The sequence below is a fragment of the Ursus americanus genome, chromosome 16 (assembly GCF_024610735.1).
Source record: "Ursus americanus isolate L20-20 chromosome 16, mUrsAme1.1.p, whole genome shotgun sequence".
NCBI classification, from domain to species: Eukaryota; Metazoa; Chordata; class Mammalia; order Carnivora; family Ursidae; genus Ursus; species Ursus americanus.
In genome coordinates, this window is record NC_142142.1 from 49,528,810 (window position 1) to 49,537,197 (window position 8,388).

At 54.2% G+C, this 8,388-nt stretch overlaps 1 protein-coding gene across 2 annotated transcripts; it reads right to left on the reverse strand.

Moving 5' to 3' along the window:
* Positions 1-401: 401 nt before the first annotated feature.
* On the reverse strand, positions 402-5,068 carry UPK2 (uroplakin 2). 2 transcript variants are annotated; one of them, XM_087868374.1, is made up of 5 exons: positions 2,828-5,068; positions 2,219-2,353; positions 1,894-2,032; positions 1,588-1,658; positions 402-1,239 (listed from the first exon to the last, which is right to left on the reverse strand). In XM_087868374.1, the coding sequence occupies exons 1-5, from the start codon at positions 2,901-2,903 to the stop codon at positions 1,103-1,105; spliced, it is 558 nt and encodes a 185-aa protein (XP_087724500.1). In that variant the 5' UTR covers positions 2,904-5,068; the 3' UTR covers positions 402-1,102. The 2 variants fall into 2 exon arrangements, with proteins under 2 accessions (XP_087724500.1, XP_087724499.1); XM_087868373.1 differs by lacking the exon at positions 2,828-5,068 and having other exon boundaries at positions 1,894-2,614.
* Between the last annotated feature and the right edge of the window lie 3,320 nt (positions 5,069-8,388).

The window sequence follows — 8,388 nt, forward strand, 5'->3', positions numbered from 1 at the left end:
GGTGGGTTACCTATGCAAATAGGAGTGGGGTGGGGATGGAGGCAGTCATAAGAGCAAGCCAGGCATATGGAATAGTCTGTGCAAAGGCCCTGAGGCAAGAGGGAACACAGGATATTGGAGGGAACACAGTGAGAACAGAGGGGCCCTTAGGGGAAAGACCAGGGCTGGTCTTGGAGGTCACCTTAAAAATCCTGGTATTTCCTCTAAGATCAATGCAAAGGCCACTGATCCTTACAAGGGCTGTGTATTGGAAAGGGGACCACTCCTGCTCTTTTCCCTTAGTTACCAGACTGTACCACTCTCGTCCTCCTCCACCCAGTGTTCTTCCACTTCCACTCCCTCCTCCTAGGCCCCCTTAGCCTATTCTCCACTTCTCCCACCCCCCAGCTTCCTGTCCAGGGTCTCACCCTGGTGGCCCTCTTCGTCCCCAGTCAGAGCCTGTACCCCTTTCCCCAGCACTTCCCTTTGCTTCACCAACACCCCAAGACCCTCCGGCCTCCAGACCCACCCACATAGTACACCACGCCCTGGCTGGGTGGCCTGCTGCAGAGGGGTGCAAAACCCACAGCCCACATGTGATCTGAGAACTCTTAACTCCTGACTTCTAACCTCATCTGGTCCCCGCCTGCCTCGTGAGAGAAGCAACTCTGGGTTGTGTGGCAGGGGGGGATTGGGAGCACCTGCTGCCTGACTCAGATTCTGTTCTGGCCCAGGTGGGGCCCATAGAAGGGAAACACAGGGCGGGTGTGGCATCAGACTTTATTGAGAGGATTTCTGTCACTGAGGGAAGGGTGAATTGTTGGGGGGGGTGATTATAGGGGTGAAATGGGAGGAGCGTCAATTCTGACAGGAGTGGGCTGAGGGGATTATGAGGAGTGTTGGGAGGTGAGGCACCGGGGACCTAGGGGAGGGCAGAGGGAGGAAAGGGCTCCGGGGAGAGGGGGCAGGGAGGAGAGGCTAAGGCCCCAAAGAAGCGGGCGTTGAAGCCTGGGAGCAGGCAGTCTTTTCAGGAGAGGAGGCAGGCACACAGGGCAAAGCCGTGGCCTGAGGAAATGGACAGTGTCTGGACCTCCCGGAGGCCTCCTGCCTGGTGCTGGCCTCCTCACTTCCGGGCGCCCAGGGCCAGGGCAATGATGAAGCCCAGAACCAGCAGGAACATGGCAACAGAGAGCAGCACTGTGATGACCACCATGCCCCCCGTCCGGGCCATTCCCAGCCCAATGGATTCCACCTTCCTTCCTGTCAGAAGAGAGAGGAGGGAGGCCTCGGTGGGCAGGAGGAGTCCCTATCCTGACCCAAGGCTCTCTGGCTCACCCGGCTGTCCTTCATCCTTTATTCATCCAACCAATCAGCTGACCCACACATCCGTCATGTAAACATTTATGAAACATCTATGGTCGCTGAGGACACAGACATTAATTGGACCTAGAACCTTTAGTTTATGAGATGAGTCAACAGGCAGTTAAAAGGCCAAGGGCTCAGGGCTAGGATACAAGTACACAAAGAAGCGAAGGGGGCCCAGGGAGGGGCAGCTGGGGGGATGGGGCGGGAGGGCCAAGGAAGATTTGGGGGCCCTGATTTACTTACGAGGAAGCGTAGACATTGGGATCTCTCTACTGGACTCAGTGGATGTCCCCTTCGTCACTAGGTAGGAAATGCTTTTGTGGTGGGGTTTGGGAGAGAGAGGGGAGACTCCTCAGTGATTATCTGGGACTTGGGAAAAGAGGGAGGGAGCCCAGGCCTCCCCCTTCATAGACGTGCCGTTGTTGACCCCTTCAGCTGTATCCTCACTTTCTCACTCCAAGCTGACTGATCCCTCCCCACCAGCAAATGTCAGGACCCATCTTCTCCCCCCACACCCCCTCCCACAGGTGCCCTGGGTCCAGTACCTACTAGTATTTGGTTCCTGGTACGAGGTCTGTCACCTGGTATGCACTGAGCCGGGTGACCGTGAAGCCAGCCCCACTGTCCACCACACTCACCAGCTCCCTGCGCCCACGGCACGGAGGCACCACGAAGCTAAATTTCACCACTGGGCAGGAAATTGGGGGTGAAGTCAGGGGTGTGTTTCCGGAGGCCCCAAGGAGAAGGGCAGCATAATATGGGTGGCCCAGGGGAAGGGTCGATAGGAAGGCAGGAGCAGGAGACGGGGTGCTGGTGGTGTGCTGGGTAGGGGTCTCTGGGGACCAGGGGGCCATCTTGGGAGGGGGTAGCAAACCTTGGCTGTCATTGGCTCTCCGGACCATCAGTGTGGCATTGCCCCCTGTGAGGTGACAGGGGGGCAAGGCAACCAGCAGGCTCTCCGTTAGCGCCGGGGACAGCAGACCAGAGATACTGGAGATGTTGAAGTCTGCTGGGGGGGCCAAGAGGGAGGTTCCGGGTGGGGGCAACCAATTTCCTTCCCCACCATCAGATCTGGCCCTGACCCCTGGGGGCCATTTCTAAGGATGCAGACGCCTCCCCCTCCACTCTACGGCTGGCTGGCGGAATACAGGCCTTTGCTTGTCTGACCACCAGGTGGCAGGCTTGGGCTGCGGAAGCTGGGCCATCCACCAAGCGGCCAGACTCTGGGAGCCAGTAGGGGGCAGTGACCAACATTACCCCAATTCCTAGCCTGGGGCCCTTCCCCACACGTCTCTGCCTCCCAGGTTTGGAAGAGAACCAGGAGTGTGCCCTGGGCTCAGTGACTGATGCCTGGTCACTGCCATCACCAGTCCCCTAACCCCAACTGGCCAGACCAGCTGCTCTTTGAGGGCCCTGGAAGGCACAGTGCCTCCTGCATGGGCCTCAGAGGCCCTCCCCACACCCCACCAGAGATGGCAGAGACCTGCAGCCCCCAGGGCCAGGACAGTCAGCAGAATCAGGATCAAGCGCAAGGTCCGGACAGGCAGCAGGGATGCCATAGCTGGGTTGGCAGCTAGAACGGGTGCTGGCAGACTGTGGCTTCCGGAGGCAAGTGAGGCCAGGCCCCTGGGGTGGCTGATTTTGTCTTGGGGTGGGAGGGGCTGGAGGGGAATCTTGTCCAACCTGCCCTTTGGGCCCTACAGCTTCAGGGAAGGCCCCGCAGACAGGTTTTTCAGGACGGGGAGCTGGCTCTCAGGCCAGAAGTGGGGATGCCCTGGCCCGATCTTGATGGTTTAGTCAGCTGCAGAGGGGGAGGGTAGCTAAGGTGGGGTGGAAATCACCCCTTCCGCTGAAACCCCCACATGTTAGGGCCTGAGTACTCCTGCCTGCCCGTGCATTTGGAGTGTGGCCTATAGAGAACCGCTCCCCACAGACTGTGGGAGTCTTCCAGAAGGTCAGCAAGTTCTGAGATTGTCCTGGTACGCAAGACAAGGAGAGGAACTCCGAAGGGCTCCTGACAGACCTTGGCCGGGCAAGGATGGGAAGGACACTGAGGCTGGTAGTAGGGAATGGGGGCAGCAGAAGCAAGGGTTCCAATCCACAGTGTCCCCTGGGGCCCAGATACGGCTGCTCTGGGAGAGGCAGAGGGGTGTTGGTGCCAGGGAGCGTGTGGGAGTCAGATTCCTCTGGAGAGTGGGGCAAAGGGATGCCAGGGAAGACTTTCAGAGAGATGGGAGTGGTGGGCACCAGCCCTGTCCAGCGGGGATGGGCAGTCAGCCATGGTCAGCAACCGTCGTTGCGCTGACTGAGAAGGGAGGCGAGAGAGACCTCGTAGGAGCAAATGAAAAGAGATAGAACCCCTCTGACTGCATCTCTCACCCTGTGCTCCATCAGACAGAAGTGAGGGAGTTTTTACAGAAACCAAGGAGAGACAAGGAGAAAGTCCCGCTCTAGGCATGGGGCATGTGCCAACATACGTATCCTTACGGCCATCGTGGGCTATCCATGTCACCGGCTCCCTTTTGTAGATGTGGAAACAGACTCAGAGGGAGACTTTGCTGGGAGACACCCAAGCTGTCCAGGGAGCACTGACGGACATCTCTGGGCCATGAACTGTTCTATCTTCCCAGTCCCAGAGAAGGGCCAGGGTCCTGAAAGGAAGCGAGGGGTCAGGCTGTGTCCTTACCCCATGATGGGACGGGGAGGTTCAAGGCTGGAGTGCAAGCACTGGGTGTGGTGAAGATAGAACCATGGACCCAGGAGTGCGTGCGTGGCTCAGTTGGTTGGATGGCTGCCTTCAGCTCAGGTCATGGTCTCAGGGTCCTGGGATCAAGCCCCACGTTGGCCCCCTGCTCAGCGGGGAGCCTGCTTCACCCTCTCCCTCTCCCTCCGCAGCTCTCTCGCTGTGTTCTCTTTCAAATAAATGAATAAAATCTTAAAAAAAAAAAAAGAACTCATGGACCCAAACAGAGGGCAGGAGGGTCTTAGACCAGCCCTTGTCCTCATTGACTGTGCTTGTGAGTCACTAAGGATCTCGCTGAGAGGTTCTTTCCGATTCAGTGGGTCTGAGGTGAAGGTGAAGCCTGAAAGTCTGCATTTCTAACGAGCTTCCAGGTAACGTCGACTGATGCTAGTGTGAGAGGCCCAGACTTTGAATTGCCACATGCTCTGCACTGCACCCCCTACACGCACACGCGAGCGCACACACACACACACACACACACACACCATCCTCTTTGGTGGAGATCAGAGGCAGGTTTTTCCCCCCCCCCAGTCTCCCAGGATGGGCTGCCTTGGGGTGAAGAATTGAATTGTTTCCTGTGCCTTGGCTTCTGTCCCCTTTCTGGTAGGATCCCACCCTCATTCTACAAAGGGAACGAGGATCGCTTGCACATTGAGGAGAACTTTGGAGAGAGGGAACAGACTAGGTGGTGGCATCTTGGGCTGAGGGGATCTTCCTGGTGCTCGTCAAATCTCACCACCAACCTGGAGGGATGTGCACACTTGGGCTCGGGAGGTATCTCTTCCCATTTCAGCCACAAACCAGGAAGCAGAAAGAGGGGGCTCGGTGTATTGTAGTCTGGGGTGTGTTGGGTCCACGCCTCAGCCCACATCCCATCTGAAATTATGAGTGGGACAGAGTAGGGTAGGGCAGGGCAGAGCTCTGACCAGATTTTAAAGGGATAACAGGGCCCTGTGCCTTTAAGCCCTCCCTTTCCCCACCAGCCCCCCTTCCCCACCCCGGCCCTCCCCAGGTTTCTGGAGGAACTGAGAGTTGCGTCTTCTCCCTGCCCTGCCGAGCTGCTCACTGGCTGCTCTGGAGGCTGTGCTTTGCGGTCTCCATGGAAACCATTAGTTGCTAAGCAACTGGAGCATCATCTGTGCTGAGCTCTCGCATCTAATTATCCCATCACAGCGGCCGAGAAGGGTTTGGGGAGCTGCGAGGAGGGGGAGGCCAAGCGCAGGAGCAAGAGGATAACTCTTTTAGCTGAGCAGATTCATTGACACGCTGAAGTCATTTAAAGCCACAGCACCCTGGGCCTCTGGAGGATGTCCTCGCGGCTTTGGAGGAAAGGAACCAGGGCCACAAATGCCTGGAGTCTCTCTCTTGGACCCATACTTTCTAGGCTGTCTCCCCCTCGGAGTCTCGATTCTAAACTCACTCAAGTTTCCTCTTCTGCCCCCTTCCTACCACATCCCACACCCAAGTCAACATTTATGAAGAACCCGACCTGTGCTAGGCACCAGGTGCACTAAGGCAAAATAAGTCTCCGCCTCCAGAGAGTTCTTAATCTCTATTCCGCCTGGACTCAAAGATTAGCTCCCCAAACTGACCTACTCTTTCTCAACTATAGTACTTTGTATTTGTTCCTGACCGGTGGTAGTTTTGTCGCCAGGTCTCAGATCAGAACCCAGGTCTGTCGGGTATACCAGAGGTTTTTGTTCCGTGATGCAGCTCTTCTGCTTGCCAGTCGGTTAGAAACATGTCCACTGGGCCAGGCGCCTGGGTGGCTCAGTCGGCTACGCAGCTGCCTTTGGCTCAGGTCATAATCCCAGGGTCTTGGGATCAAGCCCCTCATCAGGCTCCCTGCTCAGCGGGGAGTCTGGTTCTTCCTCTCTCTCTACCCCCCCTCACTCATTCTCTCTTTCTCTCAAAATAAATAAATACAATCTAAAAAAAAAAAAGAAGAAGAAGAAGAACCATGTCCACTTGACTCCATGGGAGTGTGAGCCTCTGATGGGGACTACTGTCTTCCTGTTGGTAAGCGATACCAAACGACTTTAGGTGAGTCATTCTGAACCTCAGTTTTCTCACCTAGGAAATGGGAAGGCTCATTCCTTTTCAGTCATCTAGCAAGATGTGACAGGTATAAAAATGCTTTACAATAAAGGTGCAGAAGGAATGCTGGAGATCATTGTCATAATTGGTAGGAGCAGACTGGGGGAACCGTGGGGACTTGGACCAAGAAGTAAGATGCCGTGGTCACCAAATGTTGGTCTGATGGGAAATGGCAGAGCCTCTATCCTTGAGATCTGAGAAAAAGGCTGAGAGAGAAAAAAAAAATCTGAGTCATGCAGGGTTGAAAGTGACCTGGATGCTCCTTTAATTTTTCTAATGCTCCCTATGATGCAACCACTTACCCCAAATCTTCTTCCAGCTTTGTGACCTTGGCCGTGTTACCCACCTGAGTACTCTGAGCTGCAGTTTCCCCTTCTGTAGAAAGGGTGTAAAATCTGTCTCACTGAGGTATTATGACCATCACTCAAGCTAATTTATTTAAGAGTGCCTAGCACGATCTCTGGTTCAATAAATATTAATTTAAGTAATTCATCTTATCCTCTCCTTTAACCCTTCCTACAGATGAAAACTAGAGGCTCAGAGGCAATAAATGAGTTTCCCGAGGTCACAGAGCTAGTAGCTAATGACGTGGGATAGAAATCAGAATTTGGGAGGGGGGCGCCTGGGTGGCGCAGTCGTTGAGCTTCTGCCTTCGGCTCAGGGCGTGATCCCGGCGTTACGGGATCGAGCCCCACATCAGGCTCTTCTGCTATGAGCCTGCTTCTTCCTCTCCCACTCCCCCTGCTTGTGTTCCCTCTCTCGCTGGCTGTCTCTATCTCTGTCGAATAAATAAATAAAATCTTTAAAAAAAAAAAAAGAAATCAGAATTTGGGGGCACCTGGCCGGCTCAGTCAGTAGAGCATGTGACTCGATCTCAGGGTCATGAGTTTAAGCCCCACACTGTGCACGGAACCTACTTAAAATAAATAAATTAATTAATTTTAAAAATCAGAAATTAGGGGCTCAGTCGGTTACGTGTCTGCCTTCGGCTCAGGTCATGACCTCAGGGTGGTGGGATCGAGCCCCGCATGGGGCTCCTTGCTCAGCAGGGAGTCTGCTTCCCCCTCTCCTTCTCCCCTACCCCTAGTGCTCTCGCTTTCTCTCAAATAATAAATAAAATCTTAAAAAAAAGCCCAGAAATCAGAATTTGGTTTTCCAACTCTGTCATTGATACAGAGGGCAATGGTTGGTCAGGAAAGGTAGACTGAAGGGGAAAGCGATGAGATGTGGGCCAGCTGTACCTTGTACACCAAGCACGCCGCCGGGGCCCCAGGCACACAGGAACTGCCTGCCCACTCACGTTTCCATTCAGTAGACATCTGTTGAACAGCTCCTCGGTGGTGGGTGCCATGACAGACGAGATACGGAGAGGACAAGAAACCACTCCTGCTCTCAAGTTGCTGCGTTTTGGAGAATGAACCAGTTAAAATAAGCAGAAGGGGATATTCCAGAAAGAGAACAGCATATGAAAAAGCTCAGAGAAGTGAATTATCCTGACACCTTCTGGGAACCATGAACAAGTACATCTTGCTAGAAAGAAGCATTCAAAGATGAGCAGGACAAGACCTCCAGCCACCAGCTGGGTCACCAGCGGCTTTGTGTCCTATGCTAAGGAGCTTGAGTTTTACCCTGAAGAAAACAGAGAGCCTCTGAAGAGTTTGAATTGTGGAAAGAACATTTTGGAAACAGCGTGGGAAGGGACTGGCAGCGGGTAAGGGACTGGCACCTTGGGTCAGGGTTATTCTGTGTGGCCAGTAGAATCCAGCAGAAGCAATGGTCACTTCTGAGGCTAGATCAGAGAAGGACTTCCCCCTTGCACTCTCTTGGATAGCTCAGTCTGGAGGACATGGGAACACCTCTACGGGGAGGTCCACGTGGCAAAGGATTGAGGCCTCGTGCCAACATCCAGCATGGAACTGAGGCCTTCAGACAATAGCCATGAAAATGAGCAAGCCTGGAAGCAGATTCTTCAGCCCCAGTTGAGCTTTCAGATGACTATGGCCCAGGCCGACATCTTTCACTGCAACTTCACGAGATACTTGGAGCCAGAGCTGCCCAGTTAAGTCTTTTCCAGAGTCCTGATTCTCAGAATAATATTCGTTTTTACAAGCCACTAATAGACAACTCATACAGATATCTTGGGAAATTCAGATGAAAATGACATTTTCATAGTTGGGTGTATTGAGTCTGGGGCACAGAACAGA

Coding starts and splice junctions, on each gene's coding strand:
- UPK2 (XM_087868373.1), bottom strand. CDS start 2,246: ATGGTCCGGAGAGCCAATGACAGCCAAGGTTTGCTACCCCCTCCCAAG. Junction 1,659..1,893: donor GTACCAGGAACCAAATACTA/GTAGGTACTGGA, acceptor CCACCACAAAAG/CATTTCCTACCTAGTGACGA. Junction 1,240..1,587: donor CCCAATGTCTACGCTTCCTC/GTAAGTAAATCA, acceptor CTCTTCTGACAG/GAAGGAAGGTGGAATCCATT.